Here is a 17,887-nt window from a genome sequence, read left to right as displayed (position 1 = left end):
ATGACAGCTTGTATGTGTGTATGAGTTTTACAGAGAAAATAGTTTGTATAGGCCTAATTTAAAATGAAAACATGTATTTTTATGATGTAAATCTTTTTAAAGTTGATATTTGTTTTAAATGCTAAATTTGTTGGTAGGTGCTTTTAAAAAATGTTGCAAAATCTAGCAACAAACTTGCTAAGTTGGCAACAATGAACCAGTATTGCTACCTCGGGATTTATACACAGATTTTTTTAGACACTGCACGGCCCGACATTGCAGCTGCGCGAGGACTCGTACGTAACTCTCGCCCTATCCCGCGAGATTTCATAGTCTTCCTCGCCTTGTGGACGTTGGTGCTGCAGGAAAGTGTGCTCTATGGCGGTGGCTGTTTCAGCGGTAAATGTAATGCATTTGACATTTTTACTTGAAAATTTCGTCAGATATGCAAACATTTACATGTTTAGCGACATAAGTTTACGTATCATGACAAAGGTGTTGTTTGAAACTGCTTAAAATAGATGAGCAGAGGCTTGGCTAAATAGCCTAGCTCACCGCGAGCGGGATTTTCCTCAACGGCCTGCTGCTGCCTGTCTTCCAGAGATCCCAGTGATTCATAATAATTTTCAAGTGTTAATGTCGTTTTAAAGTGTTAGTATTTTACAAAAATATTCGTCTTTGTTTGTATTTTCTTAAACCGGGAACATAAACCCGTTCTTTCCGCGTTACATCAACTAATGCTTTAATCCATTCACATTGTCATCCACAAGCCAAATCAACTTTGCTGCAGCTAATACATGGCACAGGAAAAACCCAAGTGCTTGGGCTGATGTATTTTTTTAATGTTCAGATAACAATAACAAGTTGTGTTTACTCCCCATTTTTTATTTTATGTTAGGTTTAACATTACTCGATAAAGATTTATGGCCTGAGAGAACGTTGGGAGGGGGAATAGTAAACAGATGGCAAGAGCCATGTCCAGCAAATGCTTATACGAAGGGTTTTCTGAAATCAAAGTATATCAGAGCAGGCCACATAGACGGGTCAGTCTCAGAGCCCAACCCTTTATCAGGGCTGGGCACATAAGTGGCCCCCGCTACAACGTTTTGCAGATATCTCGAAGCCCATTCTATGTAACGTTGAATAACTTTTGTTGGACGTTCACCCTTAACTTGGGAATGGACGCAGTATTGCAGTGCAAATGAGTTTACTGAATCATCTTTCTTTCCTTATAGACTGTGTTTTGAACAGTAAAAGCTCCCCATATATAATCTCACGAGTAACCTCACAACAAGACACCCCAACGGAGAGCAGGTGCTAGGTAAGGGCCGTTTCCACTGCTCACCCTGACACTGCAATGCTCCTTGTTATGAAAGGGGTTTGCAAAGTATTTGAGGTGTCAGATGTCCTTTAAATAGTTGGATTATTACATAAAGCACCAGACAACTACATTTCTTTTTGCATAAGGGCTTTGAAAGCAGTAAGCTATTCACCATAAAGGCACTTTAAATAGTAAGTAGATTATAAGGAGATTTTTTAATACAGCGTCATAGACGCATTCATTATCTTGTTGATCATTATTTGTCATTTAAAATAGTCATTCAACCCGGTGTCCCCAAATTTGTTTGAGCAATGTGCACGTTTCTTGCACTAATATCAATGCAATGAAAAAAAATAATTGATTTGTTTGTTGTCATCCCATTAAGAATCATTGAACATGATTTTTGGTGGCTTTACAATAAGTACGTCATATATTGCCTTAAGGCTTGTCACCCAGGGTTACTTGTCGTAAATGCCGTTTTTCCCTGGATTTGGATGTCAGTGATCTCAAATTGTTGTCTCCCTATCCAGTTCTCTTGTTCTAAGTAGGTTTGTGTTTTTTCTTTTCTTTTTTTCTTTTTTGTCGTTTCTCTCTGTGTCGTCTGTGCTGTAGAACATATCTCTTGACTGTACTATATATCCAAAGCCAATGGCAGAACTTTTTGGGTTCAAACCTCCTTAAGGGGGGGCAGTGCACCACTCTGGAGTTCATTTGAGCAAAGGTACTTAAGTTTTCTCTTGTGTAGTATTAAATAAGAGGGTTCACATACTTTGGCATATGCACTCTAAGGACATAAGGTCCCCCTGTTATGAACAATATCAGTTTGTTTCCAATAAGGGGGAAGGTTGCCATGTGCTATGAAGGCATGGTTCCCCTTGTGTAAATGTATACAGAAGGCTTTATTCATTATCAGCTGCACAGAATTACAGCCTTTCAGAGTCTAATGTTAAACGCTAGACTCAAACATGTCCTGAAATGTTTTAGAAACCAGTTTTAGAGCAAGCTCAAACTTTTGAAAATCATTCTGGCATGCGGATATAAAAATTTCAGGTCTTTTCAGCCATAACCTTAAAGGGACACTCCACTTTAAAAAATAAAAATAGGCTCATTTTCCAGCTCCCCTAAAGTTAAACAATTGAGTTTTACCGTTTTGCAATCCATTTAGCCAATCTCCGGGTCTGGCGCTACCACTGTTAGCATAGCTTAGCATAATTCATTGAATCTGATTAGACCATTAGCATCGTGCCCAAAAAAAAAACAAGGAGTTTGATATTTTTCCTATTTAAAACTTGACTCTTCTGTATTTACATCATGTACTAAAAACGGCGGAAAGTTGAAAGTTACCAAGAGGACTATTTTCGGCTCTGCGTAATATCACTACGCCTGCTGCACCCATGTTATGGCAGCAAAGTCCTTTATTTTTATGCCATATCGGCCTAGAAAATCGCAACTTTTCATTTTCCGTTGGTCTTGGTACACGATGTAACTACAGAAGAGTCTTAGTTTTAAATAGGAAAATTATCGAAACTCTTTGGTCATTTTTGAGTGCGATGCTAATGGTCTAATCAGATTCAATGAATTATGCTAAGCTATGCAAAAAACCTGGAACTTGGTTGAATGGATTCCAAAACAGTAAAAATCTTTTTTTTTTTTTTTACTCTAGGGGAGCTGGAAAGTAAGCCTATTTTCAAAAAAGTGGAGTGTCCCTTTAAGTGATGACATTGCATTTATTAGGATGAAATAAATGTAAATCATACACTGTTGTTAAAGGGATAGTTCACCAACAAAAGTAAAATTCTTTCATTATTTACTTACGCTTAAGTTGTAAAAAAAAATTCTTCTGGTTTAATACAAAGGAAGTTATTTTGAAGAATGCTTGTAACCAACAAGATCTGGGGTACCATTGACTTCCATTGTAGGAAAGAATAATACTATGGAAGTAAATGGTACCTCACATCTCTTATGTTATTATCATTTTTCAAAATATCATAATTTGTGTTCAACAAATTTTATGTGCCTCTTATTTTGAGTTTGCTCTTAAACTAAAAGATAAAAGCTGAAAGTAAGTTGTCCTGTGTGTGTGTGTGAATGAGTGTGTGTGTTTGTGTGTGTGTTGCATCATCAGCTCTGACAGGTGCGTGTGCTTTGTGCAGGGAGGCGAGGCTCTGATGATGGAGAATGGACAGAGCACGGCCTCGAAGCTTGGCCTGCCACCCCTCACCCCTGAACAGCAGGAGGCACTGCAGAAGGTAAGAAATTTCAGAGACCTACAAGAATTTCTATAGAATCACTTTTGGGTTGGGTTCCACTGTGTACTGTACCTATTACCTGATCCTATTTTAGTACTACCTCGGTTGGTGTTCCAAGCGAGCCATACTGATTCCAAAAACGTGACGTGTAACACTGCAGATCACTGATTGGTCAGAAAAAATTGTCACTCCCAGCGTCATTGCTAAAAAGATGCAGATTTATGTATTTTTTTTTTTTTAAAAACTTTGATGCAAGCAGGAGTACTTTTTGTCCCTTCATAGTCATTACCTAGGAACATGGGTACGTAGCTGCACCTTGGTGATGCAAGCATGCCATAGTTTGGACCTCAGTTATATAATGTGAATGGAAATGAGAACTCTGGTTTGGACCAGGCTATAAACCAGATAATGTGAAAGCCCTTTTAATGTCCTTGAGCTTAATAAGCATGTGTTTGTTCAGTGCACATGTGTTTAAGCAGTGGACAAGATCAGTGCCAGTGCTATGCCTTCGGTACTAGTGGCATGTGACCATCTGCTAGTACTATTCTCAATTGCTGGTACACTCGTATGTAAAGTAGGCGAACATTCGTATTGCACTACATGCACCCAGTTAAATTATCTGTGCTAACATGTTTATAAAAGATGCTTAAACATCTTAATTTAACTAAGGCCTAGTCCTGGCTTTAGCTAAACATTGTCTGTGAAACCAGGCTTTAATTTCTTTGCCATTGTGTAATTTTAAATTTGTGTTTTTTCTGCTTTGTACTTTAGGCGAAGAAGTATGCCATGGAACAAAGCATCAAGAGCGTCCTGGTCAAGCAGACCCTCGCTCATCAGCAGCAACAGCTCAGTAACCTACAGGTAAAACAGCTCGAAAGTTGATATAGTACGTTTACACTTTGTTACACAGTTGTCATTCAAAGCTTAACCCATTTTAGCAACACTGTTATTTACTTTATTACAGCCAGACTGTCACAATTCTTGGTCTAAAGCAGTTAGTTACATCAGCGATTTGTTTTTAATAACAGTGATTGATGTTTTTTGCTGACAGCTCCCTAATTCTCTTCAGATGGCCTCATTAACAATGGGTTTTGGAGATCCCCTCTCACCACTACAGTCTGTAAGTCCAACTTTTATTGCTTTTTGCACTGTTTGTAAAGATATTATTAGTCAAAGATGAATGCTCGTGCTCCCCTCCATTTCTTGGCATACATGTAGTTGTTTGGTACTCATGTGTGTAATGTACGGAGGTAAATAAAAGCCAGTGTAATGTCTTCGGTGCCAGCATGTTCACGGTCTGCTGGTTCTATCCTCAGTCATTGGAACAATCAAGTTTTATAAATCAGTATTATTTATGATGTCTGACCCTATCTGATGGATTTAATTGTCCGCCACAGGTTGCAGCCCAGAGGCAACGAGCGTTAGCCATAATGTGCCGGGTTTATGTCGGGTCCATCTACTATGAACTTGGAGAGGACACCATTCGACAGGCCTTTGCTCCTTTTGGTCCCATCAAGAGTATTGATATGTCTTGGGACTCTGTTACATTGAAACACAAGGTCAGAATAACTTGCCTGTAAGCTAACAAATTGTTTTTGACAATTGTGGCATCTTTATTAACGATGAGATGATTTCTTTGCAGGGTTTTGCATTTGTAGAGTACGAAGTACCAGAAGCAGCACAGCTCGCTTTAGAACAGATGAACTCCGTCATGCTGGGCGGTAGAAACATTAAGGTGAGCACTTGGACTATAATAACTTGTATAACCTTAATGTACTTGTAGTATTCGGTTACTATGTTGTTTCAACACTCGTTTATAGGTGGGCCGACCAAGCAACATCGGCCAAGCTCAACCAATCATAGACCAGTTAGCCGAAGAAGCGCGCGCCTTCAACCGAATATACGTGGCGTCCGTGCATCCCGACTTGTCAGACGATGACATTAAGAGCGTATTCGAGGCCTTCGGAAGAATCAAGTCTTGCATGCTGGCACGAGACCCCACCACGGGAAAACACAAAGGATACGGTTTCATAGGTGAGCGGGCGGCTACTTCAAGGCTTCGGTTGAATATAAATGTATCTGACTGAGAGCAGTCGGTCATGGCAGAATGCTGTTCTCTACATGTCTCACAGGGGATAGAGAAGGGTGGGGGCAGGTTCCTCACATGCTTTCATAGTAAGTTTTTTATTTCTGTTGTCGTTGTTTTCTTAGGCTCTGTAACGGACATTTGTGCCATAAGTGCCCGCTGGTAATTACACAGTAACTGTCTCAGAGCTCTGGTAGATTTATGCTGATTCTTCTTGGATGCTGTTGAGTCTTAGTCTTTCCTGTTTCCCCTGTAGAGTATGATAAGGCCCAATCCTCGCAGGACGCCGTGTCCTCCATGAACCTCTTCGACTTGGGAGGGCAGTATCTGCGCGTGGGCAAGGCCGTCACGCCTCCAATGCCCCTTCTGACGCCGACGACGCCGGGCGGCCTGCCTCCTGCCGCGGCCGTAGCGGCAGCTGCCGCCACAGCCAAAATCACCGCACAGGTGAGCGCATTGACACTTCTGCCATCTATTGTTAGTCAGGGAGTGTGTGTGAGTGCGTGTGAGCGGCTGCTTCCTTTGGCATTAAATTTCTTCCTTTTGTAAAGTAAGGCAGAGTGATTTAATTGGCTTAGCAAGGCTACAGCAGACACTTGGTGCTGTATGTAAGGGCTTGATTTTAGTCAGCATAGGCTTTGACTGGCATGAAGACTTAGTTATGACACAGAATTACTTATTTGAGACAGAGCTTTTACATGCAGAAAGATAACATAGCGTGTAAACTCCAAAAACAGATGGCATGGAATCTGTCCCAGCCGGAGAATCGGACAGAAGACTTCCTCAACTGTCTGGTAAATTTTTCAGGAAATTCTGTTCAAAGCACGCTGGTGCCTTTTTGTTTTGTGTAGAATATGAGTGTGGGGAGAGTCTTGTCTTCAGGACCTCCCAGTAACATTGATGCTGTCTGTTTGAAATAGTGTGCTAGGTGGAGAATGTTTATAAGACAGGCCCATTATTTTCAGGTGACTTTAAGTAGCACCTCTTCCCCAAAAAATTGTAAATGCTGAATTTAAGTGGACATTCATGATGTCTCGTAAGCTTTAAGGCTTTCCTTATATGCACTTTGTTAAAGGGTGTGACTTTAATTTATTTTTTAAATACCTCAATTTTAGTGACCTTTATTACATCTGTGCTATTGCATAGATTTTACAACTTGCTGTACCATGTACTTTTAAAATGTATGGTTAGTGATCTAATTCTTAGTTCCATGTTGTCCCATTCTTGTCATTCATAGATGATTTAACATGATTTGTAAGCAGTTAAATTCATACTTATGCAGCAGTGTGTTAATAATGTAATTGTTGATTCTATTTAAAATCAATTTCTAATGATCAATTTAGATTTCGTTATATTCTTGAACTTTATTTCTGGTCTTGGGCCCAGTTGCATGAAATGCCTGAAGCTTTGTTTATATTCGCGCCTCACTTCGCACGACGAGGCGTTTATACTTGACGTGCTATACTATACTATACTTGAGGCTGTTGCGCAACAACCCTCACACATCAAAATAGGAGAAATCAACAAACAACAATCTGTATGTCTTCATTAAACATTATAATTTCATTTACGTTTTAATTAAACAAACAATACATCTGAAATCTTAAGGTTTGTTTTATTCCTTATCCTGCAGTACAATTATTACAAATAATTCCATAATTTCCAAAAAAAGTAAACTTTTCATACTTTATCTGATCAGTATGGAAATAGTATTTTCAAGTAAAGACTATGCATTGTTTTCCACGTATTGATCAAAGCGATCAAAAATAGCCAGAATAGCCTCAAGGGAGGTCATTTTCGGATACAGAGTCGTTTTCAAAGTTACAAAAAACTGACTGCCCACACTGCGATGCTGCCCAGTGCGCTTATGTGGATGCGTCAATTATAAACAAGGCTAGATGCTTTACTGTAAACGTTTCTTCATCAGATTGTACGCATGTTTATATTTCACTTAGATGTTAGCTGCTTACCTGATTATTTCTCGAAAAACTTTCTGGTTGAGCAGTGTCTACTTTAAATCCCTTAACATTGATAGTCTAGATTACCTGGATAATTCTCTTTGCAGAAGTACTAAATGTGCTGAGATTTTTCTGTTAAGGCAAAACTTTGTTAACTTGCTACATAACGCAGTATGCAATATAATGTTTTTAGTTTGTAAAATAGATTTTAATTCTTATAAAATATATTTAAAATCTGAAAACTATATAACCAACATAGATGTTTCACATTTTATCTGGGAAAAGCAAGCATTATTAGAAAACCTCAACCTAAAATCTGGACCGTGCATATATTTTGGAAGTATTAAACTCATCTAGTTATTGCAAACCTTTGTAATGCGATTTTGCTATATTTCAGTAATAGGATGATATCTTTGTATTTTTTCACGACTTAGACAATGAGTTGAGGTAAGAACATAGTAAAATATTAAAAAACAGTGGAGTTTTGCTTTAAAGTTTTCCACCGATAGCCGAAAATTCTGTCTATTGGTGACCCATATTAATTATCTGCTGATAACAATTGTTTGGTGGTTATATTAAAGGAATAGTCTACTAATTTTCAATATTAAAATATATTATTACCTTAACTAAGAAGAGTTGATACATTCCTCTATCATCTTAGTGCGTGCACGTAAGCGCTGGGGCGCGCTGCGACACTTCGATAGCATTTAGCTTATCCCCATTTATTCAATGGTACCACTCAGAGATAAAGTTAGAAGTGACCAAACACATCAACGTTTTTCCTATTTAAGACGAGTAGTTATACGAGCAAGTTTGGTGGTACAAAATAAAACGTAGCGCTTTTCTAAGCGGATTTAAAAGAGGAACAATATTGTATGGCGTAATAGCACTTTTGGGAGTACTTCGACTTGGCGCAGTAACACCCTCCCTCTCCCATTATGAGAGGGAGAAGGGGAGCGGATTTTTCAGGCGAGTCTAAGTACTCCCAAAAGTGCTGTTCCGCCATACAATATAGTTCCTCTATTAAATCCGCTTAGAAAAGCGCTACGTTTTATTTTGTACCACCAAATTTGCTCGTGTAACTACTCGTCTTAAATAGGAAAAACGTTGATGTGTTTGGTCACTTCTAACTTTATCTCTGAGTGGACACTATCTGACTAAGTTTGCGCTATTTAATGTGCACTTCCAGTTTACGATACCTCCGAGTTGACCTAGGTGCGACTCGATGCGGTGCGTCCGGTGTGCGACCCCCTTTACAGACTGTCCTATTGACATGTTTTGCAAGATGAAGCTATAACAATATAAGATTGAGGGATGCAAAATATTGTCAGTTTATGCTTATCCGCAAAAATCAAGTACCTAGATTTAAGTGGGTTTTTTTCTCTCTCTTTTTTTTGTGTGCCAATATCGCACATCCCTATGTAGATAATTTCTTTCAAAGCCATTAGAGGCAGTTTAGCATACAGCGTGTCTTTAAGAACTTTGATCAAAGGAGGCTAAGAGTTTATCTTTCTGCTTTTTCACATAGTTTTTTTTCAAGATTTGGTGATGGTAGTCAATGTATTGTGTTTCAAATCTAATTTCCCAATAGTCCATTAAAAACAAACAGCCCATTTTTATGCAGCTGGCCCAAGGCTTGTCTGTGTGTGAAGGTCTGTGTTTGTCTCGTGTTGTCTGTCCCGTCTCGTGTCTGTCCACTCGTTGGTGTTGTGTGTGCTTTTAACGGGCGCTGTCCAGGCGGTGTTCCTATATGTCCCACTCTGTTCTTCCAGGAAGCGGTAGCGGGAGCATCTATCCTGGGAGCGATGACCGCGGGGACGGGCCTGAACATGCCTCAGCTCCCTCAGGCCGTCATGGCAGCTCAGGCACCAGGGGTCATTACAGGTACACACAGACATGCTTTAATGGGGTTTATAGTACCATTACTGTGCCCCCCTAAAAGCAGTGTTTTTACCTTGCTTAGACTTGATATATATGTGGACTTGTTTTGCATGTGGCTGACTTGATGTGTTGTATAATGGGGGGTGCATTTTAGTTGTAATTTGGATGAATAATAAAGTTTTACCAATTTTAGCAAAAACAAGATTTTCGAGACATTACAAACCGAATCATGATTTAAAAATAATGACTAACACACTGGTGATGTGCAACACTAAGTTTTATCATTCATTTAGTCTTATTAGTTAGCTTTGTATAATTAAGGATGTGACTCTTTAAACGGTTTTTCGAACAACAAGGCTGTTAAAACTCTCTAACGCAGCGGTTCTTAACCTTTTTGCAAGTATAACAACATGACAGCATTTCGCGGCAACTCTCCACACCCCTCACACACACATCTGTCAAAACAGCTTTTTAAACTGAACTGTGAAAAAGATGAAAACTGTCTGTTAGTGCTTTATTTTGGCTTAAGCACTGCATAAACACTGAGATGGGTCTCACAGAGAGGCCGATGTGAATGGGAGATTATTCAATACCATGTCATTCAGTTCTCAAGTTTATCTGCAACGCTCTCCTCATCCCAAAGGGTTAGGAACCGCTGCCCTGTAGAAAGTCTCTTAATTCAGCCCCCTCAAAGTGCAGGTATTAAGGCAAAAACATTTTGGGTAGGTATGCATAACAATTCATCACGATTAATCTATAGCAGAATAAAAGTTTTTGTTTTTTGTATGTATGTATGTGTGTGAACTGTGTATAATAATTATGCATATATAAACATGCAAACAAGCATGTATAATAAAAAATATAAGTATTTGTATTTATATATAATATAAATTATACATAAATATACAAATGTATATGCACATGTAAACATTTCTTAAATATATACATGCATGCGTGTGCATTTATCTATACAAAGATATTATACACACACGATGTAAACAAACTTTTATTCTATTATAGATTAATTGCAATTAATTGTTATGCATCCCTAATTTAGAGTACAATTACACGACAGCGATTGTACTAAAAACTTTGTTGGAAAAGCATTAATAAAATCCATATCTTGAGTAGCATAAACACAGTCCTGTAGGCCACCGTTGTTATGTTTGTCAAGTACTCACTAGGGCTGTTGAATATAATCATTTTATGGATGCATTGTGATGCTAATGTGAACGACTATTGCATAAAAACTAATATAGTAATCGATTATTAAAAACAGTGTTCACACACGTCTCTCTTCCATCTCTCATCCTCCTCTGGTTTTTTGTGTCTCCCTCTTTTGTTTTTCTCCCTCTCACATCATGCACACCTTTCTCTCGCTTGCGTCTCTTTTTTAGGAGACTGATTAAATGAAACCCATTTTCATCAAGATATCAGATCGAAACATAGACCTAATAATCATAATCGAGTCAAGACCAGTTCACACACCTAGTACTCACGCATGCCTGTAAACGTGACAAGTAATATGCCTTTTTTGAAAAACTTGCACTTTAAAGGAACACTAAGGGAAAATAGGCTTATTTCCAGCTCCCCTAGAGTTAAACATTTGATTTTTAACATTTTGGAATCCATTCAGCCGATCTCCTGGTCTGGCGGTACCACTTTTAGCATAGCTTAGCATAATCCATTAAAACTGATTAAACCATTAGCATCACACTCAAAAATAACCAAAGAGTTCCGATATTTTCCCTTTTTTTTTTTTTTTTCCTACTTGGTAACTTTCAATAGCAGGGGACTATTTTTGGGTACTACAAAATATCATTGCGTCTGCTGCAGCCAATGTACGGCAGCAAAGTCCTTGATTATTACACCGGAATGAGAGTATAGTTCCTTAAAATATTGGCCTAGAAAATTGCAACTTTTAATTTTCTGTCTGTCTTTGTACACGATGTAACTACAGAAGAGTTAAGTTTTAAATAGGATAAATATTGAAACTCTTTGGTTATTTTTGAGCGCGATGCTAATGGTCTAATCAGATTCAATGGATTATGCTAAGCTATGCTAAAAGTGGTACCGGCTGAATGGATTTCAAAACGGTAAAAATCAAATGTTTTACTCTACACTCAAAAAAATATTTAGGCCTAATTCATAAGATTTATGTATTTTGATTACATGTAACATTTCCATCCATTTGGATTACATACTTCTAATCTAAAAAAAACAAATAAACTTTATATGATAGATATTTTTTAGATATATGTAAATGAAACCAGTAAAATTTATGTAATAGTTTTACTTAATCCAATGTGTTTTAAATGCATTAAAAAAATGGATTATGTATTCTTTATTAATAAACCCAATTCACTTAAAATGCATTACATTTAAGTATCTTACTAATAAACCATTTATACATTTATATATTCCTCCTCCATTCACCCTAAATCACAATATGCTATAACAAAAAAACACAAAAAAGAAGAAGAGCCAGACCACTTGGTTTTGCATTCAATCAATTTATTTAATACTTCAAGGCATTACTCATAAGACAGCAAAAAAAGAGCAGCTAACAACTAGCATGACAGCCATGGCTTATACACCTCGTATTGTGTGCAAAAATAAATAAATAAGTGTGTTTCAGAAATTTCAGCCACAATCAACCTCATTCCAAAAATAAGAGCAAACATTTTGAGCAAACAGGCTGCAGAAATACAAAAAACCCTGTAAAACTCGAGGTAGACATAAATCAGTGACAACAACATTACTTTAAGATTTTCAGAAATCTGTGACATGATGTAATAATAATAATTTAGAATGATTGGGTGGTAAGAAAAAAAAATGGCACATGGCTTAGTGTTTTGAGTGGCTGTGTGCCATTAACAATTTTCATGCATCTCTAATTACATGTTAGATATACATCAATTACATTTTTCAAAAACTTTTCAACTTTTAAAATTGTTAAAGCAATATTCCAATTTAATAAAACAAAAATCCAGATAATTTTCTAACCCCATATGTTTATGTTTTTCTTTGTTCAGTCAAGAAGAAATAAAGTTTGAGTTAAAGATTCCAGGATTTTTCTCAATTTAAGACTTTATTCGACCTCAAGTTTACGGTTTCAATGCAGATTTAAAAGGGCTCTAAATTATCCCAAATAAGGCATAAGGGTCTTATCTAGCTAAACGATTGTCATTTTCAAAAATAAAAATAAAAGAGGACTTTTAAATCACAACGTTTTGCACTAGCTGTTTGACACACTAGCATGACATAACTGAAACTACCGTTCCAGTGTTTACAAGCGAGGAGAAAGAGGAGCGTTCAGATGTTGTTGTATGTGGAATGATACTAATTAATGTCTTTGGGTCCGTTTATTATTTAAAATGGTCAACAAATGTGCGTTTCACATTTGTGATGTGTTAACATTTATTACGTAGTACACAATGTCGCACTGTGTGTCACATGGATAATGCAAGACAAGTTGTTGTGTTTTAAAAGTTTTCTCGCCAAAAATGATAATCTTTTGGATAGATTAAACCCTTATGCCTCGGTTGGTTGGGATCGTTTAGAGCCCTTTAAAGCTGCTTTGAAACTTAACTGTTGAGGTCCAATAAGGTCTATTAAATTAAGAAAAATCCTGGAATGTTTTTCTCAAAAAACATAATTTCTTCTCGACTGAACAAAAAAAGACAAGCATCTTGGATGACAGACAGTAAATTATCAGTATTTTTGTTTAATGAAAGTGCAATATTCCTTTAATGTTAAAAAGTTCACTTGTAAATGTACAAAAATGTACCCACTTTGAGGGGGATGTATCAGCGTGTCTGTCAGGTATTCACTGAAGCATCTTTCAGTGATTGCTTGGTTGTATCAAGTCCAGTTCCATTAGGATTTTTTGAAAGGTCAAAGGTGCACCTGAGGTTCTTCTGGTAGTTCAGTTTAAGTGCATAAATGAGTCCAAAAAGTAATTTCACACCCATGTGTGACACCAAGTAGGTTTTGCAAAACTTCCACTGTCTGTGCAATCCCCAACTCACCAATTTCACAATTCTGGAGAAGAACAACAAAAAAATCAGTCCCAATAGCAGTCAAAGTGAAATTTTCAAAAATGTGCAGGCAAATTGTTTTACAAACTCTGATATTTAAAATATGTAGACTGATTTAAATGTGTAAAATAATAGAACATTAGTCACAAAACCATCAAAAGACCTGAAAACAGATAATCACCTTGTTTAAACATCTAGTTATCCATAAGATATTTATATACACACACATACCCATACACATACATATAAATAGATAGATATAAAAATAGAGTAGGTTGACATACACTTACCACATATTCTTTAATGTGTCTCTCCTTGCCTTCTTTGAGGTAGATACAGATGTCTTCAACTAGAACAAGACTAAAAAACACAATACTTAATGATTTTCTTTCATTAAATCCCACCATATAGACGATGAAATGATGCTGTATCTGTAAAAAAAAAAGTTTTAGTTAGACACACAATGCACTCAACAACATAGTATAATTGTAACATTTTTTTGTTAATAAAGTCACAGAGATTATATGATTATTTTATTCTGATAAGTCTCCAGTAGCCTATGACTTTATTTATTTCTTAGGTTTCAAACATTAAACCACAAAAAATAACCAATAAAAGCAACAGACACTGCAGGGTAACTTACATTCCAACAGACCATCTGTGTAGTGAGGCGTATTTTACTCTGAAACATGCAACGCGTCACACATGTAATTAAACAACAGACAATTATATTTTAGATAATCACATCAAACTTGTTAACTTTACTCACCTACAATTTGGCGATCGTAAACTAGTGAGATGACGATCCAGTCCAATGCAAAATGGCGAAGTCCATGTGCTGTAGCGTCTGTTTTTGATTTTGGCGCCACCTCCTGACTGGAGTGTGAATAGACGTCATTTCCGCTTCTGCTAAAGTCAGTTTCCTGACACTTGTATGTAAATCAATCTCATAGAATTTATCCGGTTTGTTTCACGGGTAGCTTTATTTAATTCATATTCATACATTTTAACTGATTAAATCTAATAGTTTTTAAATTGAAAAGATTTATATATATTCTAATAAATCGGATTACATATATTTTAAAAAACGAGTATTTAAATAAAATCTAAATGATCCAAATACTTAAAAGTAAATATTGCCAGGAATCGTTTTTTTGAGTGTAGGGGAGCTGGAAAATGAGCCTATTTTCAAAAAAGTGGAGTGTCCCTTTAAATCGCATTTTCAAAATTTTGCATTTTCAGGACTTTGTTGTCGTTTAAGCCAACAGCCAAAACATTTAACACGTTTTCGGGGGTTTTTTTTATGTTGTTCTGTAAACAGTGCCTTGGTAGTCATGGATAATAAGTACACAATTCTGACCCATCCTGTGACGTGATTTCCTTTTTGTCGTTTACACAGAAATAATTTACCATGTGCATCTAATAATACACATTGCTTCAGCTGTGGTTTATATTGCGTCCCTAATTTTAAGTGCCTTCGATCAGTCTTGGTTGTCTTGTGTTAAGCTCATACTGATTCTGATCATCTTAATTTTCAATGTCTCAGGTTAGCTGTTATTTGTACAGTTTCTCTTCCTGTACAGGTTTCTGTTGTCTCCTACACAGTGCTCAGTTTAACATGGCCTGTCGTGGGATTCTGTCCACTAATAGATTTCTTTTTTATTTTCTCTTCTCTCCTTGTCTCTCTCCTCTTTTTCTCTCTCTTCTCTTCCCCTCCCTGTCTTTATTCTCCACATTCGCCCTGACCGTGGCCTCTTAACCCTTCCCCTTTGCTGCACACTGATCAACCAAGTTTGAAGAGGACTGTTTCTAGCCCCTCCCCTCATAAACATATCTCTCATTGCTATTTGCCAGTGAGTCTCTGTGTGTTTCTTGTGGAATACATCTTAATATGCGCCATCATCCAAACTGACATGAGGGGGGCTGAGGAAGCCAAAGCAAGGGAGGATGGGGTGACCCCCATTGTATTAACTTCTTTCTGCTATTTAGTTTTAATAAATGCTGAGCATTGTGCTCTCAGAGGCAAGTTACAAGCAGTTACATAAGAAGTTGGTCAAATATTAGTGCCACCATCTGTCTGGCTTTATATAAATTTTTTGTTTATCCTTTCCTGTTTCCCTTTTCTTTTCCTTTGCTTTTAAGGATCATTTACATGAATATTTGATTACTGCATTTTGTTTTGGTACTTTTGAGGTAAAAGACAAAAAAATCATCTTTAGATGTTTGTTAGGGAAAATGACAAAAGATGGTCCTGTAAAGCCCCTAAAATCTGCACAAAAGCCCATCTCGCATTCATAGAGAGGATTTTAATAGGGATTTAGCATCTCTTCAAGACCACATTTAAAACACTGGCTCGTGCGTTTTTATTTGCAGGAGTGACACCAGCCCGGCCCTCTTTACCTGTTGTGCCACAGGTGGGTCTCGTAAACCCGGTTTTAGCCTCCCCTCCATCGCTGTCAGCAGCTGTGGCTGCGGCCCAAGAGGCCATAAAAGAGAAGCAAGAGGAGGAATCTGCTCAAGACGGCACGGGTCAGGAGATGCTTAGTGAACAGGAACACATGAGCATCTCGGGAAGCAGTGCCAGACATATGGTCATGCAGAAACTGCTGAGGAAACAAGAGGTCAGTTACGCGTGTGTATGTGTGTATCAAAAAACATTGACAGTGGTGTAGTGGAATACGGTGATCTTAAAACATTGCTCTCATTCGCTCTTTTCACAGTCAACGGTTATGGTGCTCAGAAACATGGTTGGCCCTGAGGACATCGATGATGATCTGGAAGGAGAAGTAACGGAAGAATGTGGGAAGTTTGGTGCTGTTAATAGAGTTATAATCTACCAGGAGAAGCAGGGTGAGGAGGAGGATGCTGAAGTCATTGTCAAGATCTTTGTTGAGTTTTCAGCGGCGTCAGAGATGAACAAGGCCATTCATGCCCTTAACAACCGCTGGTTCGGAGGTCGGAAGGTCATCGCTGAAGTTTACGATCAGGAGCGATTTGAAAACAGTGACCTCTCCGCATAGACTGTCAAAAGTACATTTTGCCCACCGTAACCTCTTTCTCCATCTCTCCATCATTTCCTCTCTCACACAGACACAGTTGCCGACCGCTATTCCCAGTGGCATTGGCTTCTCTTTATAACTTGTAATTATTTTTTATCAATGTTGATATTAATGTTATTAATGTTATCCCTTCATGGGACAGAGGCAAGGAAACGCTTATGAGTATTTTTTTTATTGTTGCTGTACCCTAATGTGAATGACTGGATTCCACCCTTCTTTTTTTTTGGTTATTGGTTAAACTCCTCTGGAAGCCCTCCAACCCATCAGATAAAGTTAAAATTCAGTTGCTTTGTCTTTTATTCCTAAAGTATTCTCATTAGCCTGTTATGATGCTTTTGGTTTCAAATGCCAGAACAATAAATTCAACTATGACATTTGAGTCCTGTGCTATGTTTACTGTTTATGAACTCTCATACAGGTAATATGGGAAATACAGCTAGTATGTAGGCTTGAATTAGTTTTCCATTTTGAGTACACTGATATTTTAATCAATCAAAGATTGAGCACTATCTTGCCAAAAGTTTTGGGATTATGAATATGAATTCGAAGCTTGGACCTCAAGCAACGTGGATTGTGTGCCTCTCCTCTATTCATCTAGACTCTAGGACCCTGATTTTCAAAGGAAATGCTAAATGTACTTTCATCAGAGATCATAACTTTGGACCAATCAGCATCAGTTCAGAAGTGAGACGCTTCTGACGCTGTCTGTTGTTCAAGAGTGGCTTGACACAAGGAATGCGACAGCTGAAACCCGTGTCTTGCATGCGTCTGTGCATAGTGGTTCTTGAAGCACTGACTCCAGCTGCAGTCCACTCTTTTTGAATCTCCCCTACATTTTTGAATGGTTTTTTTGTTTCACAATCCTCTCCAGGGTGCGGTTATCTCTATTGCTTGTACACTTTTTTCTACCACATCTTTTCCTTCCCTTCGCCTCTCTATTAATGTGCTTGGCACAGAGCGCTGTGAACAGCCAGCCTCTTTTGCAATGACTTTTTGTATCTTGTGCAAGGTGTCAATGGTCGTCTTTTGGACAACTGTCAAGTCAGCAGTCTTCCCCATGATTGTGTAGCCTACAGAACTAGACAGAGACCATTTAGAGGCCTTTGGAGGTGTTTTGAGTTAATTAGCTGATTACAGTGTAGCAGCGGGTGTCTACAAAATTGAACCTTTTCACAGTATTCTATTTTTCTGAAATACTGAATTTGGGATTTTTTCTTAGTTGTCAGTTATAATCATCAAAATTAAAAGCCATAAATATTTGAAATATATCAGTTTGTGTGGAATGTATGGATAAAATATACAAGGTTCACTTTA

General features: G+C 37.7%; 2 protein-coding genes and 2 non-coding genes across 15 annotated transcripts in view; 3 read left to right on the top strand and 1 right to left on the bottom strand.

The window, feature by feature from the left end:
• LOC135767009 (GTP-binding protein 4-like) overlaps nt 1–17,887 on the bottom strand; it is a 326,314-nt gene that overhangs the window by 283,513 nt on the left and 24,914 nt on the right. The gene's annotated exons all lie outside the window — the stretch shown is intronic.
• Nucleotides 305–16,952, top strand: puf60a (poly-U binding splicing factor a). 12 transcript variants are annotated; one of them, XM_065276559.2, is made up of 14 exons: nt 305–378; nt 1,215–1,300; nt 1,913–2,021; nt 3,454–3,549; nt 4,321–4,410; nt 4,601–4,669; nt 4,947–5,108; nt 5,192–5,284; nt 5,370–5,583; nt 5,892–6,082; nt 6,340–6,429; nt 9,366–9,477; nt 15,888–16,135; nt 16,235–16,952. In XM_065276559.2, exons 4-14 carry the CDS (start codon nt 3,469–3,471, stop codon nt 16,532–16,534), a joined length of 1,650 nt encoding a protein of 549 aa, XP_065132631.1. In that variant the 5' UTR covers nt 305–378; nt 1,215–1,300; nt 1,913–2,021; nt 3,454–3,468; the 3' UTR covers nt 16,535–16,952. The 12 variants fall into 12 exon arrangements, with proteins under 12 accessions (XP_065132631.1, XP_065132632.1, XP_065132633.1 ...); XM_065276560.1 differs by having other exon boundaries at nt 305–384; XM_065276561.2 differs by lacking the exon at nt 1,913–2,021.
• LOC135767522 (small nucleolar RNA SNORA57) lies at nt 3,977–4,114 on the top strand. Its single transcript, XR_010542059.1, has one exon. It is a non-coding gene; the product is annotated as a small nucleolar RNA SNORA57 (small nucleolar RNA).
• On the top strand, nt 4,743–4,879 carry LOC135767520 (small nucleolar RNA SNORA57). The gene has a single exon (XR_010542058.1). It is a non-coding gene; the product is annotated as a small nucleolar RNA SNORA57 (small nucleolar RNA).

This window comes from Paramisgurnus dabryanus, chromosome 6 (genome assembly GCF_030506205.2).
Source record: "Paramisgurnus dabryanus chromosome 6, PD_genome_1.1, whole genome shotgun sequence".
NCBI classification, from domain to species: domain Eukaryota; kingdom Metazoa; phylum Chordata; class Actinopteri; order Cypriniformes; family Cobitidae; genus Paramisgurnus; species Paramisgurnus dabryanus.
The sequence above is the reverse complement of the archived record's forward strand: the minus strand, read 5'-3'. Positions and strand labels throughout refer to the sequence as shown.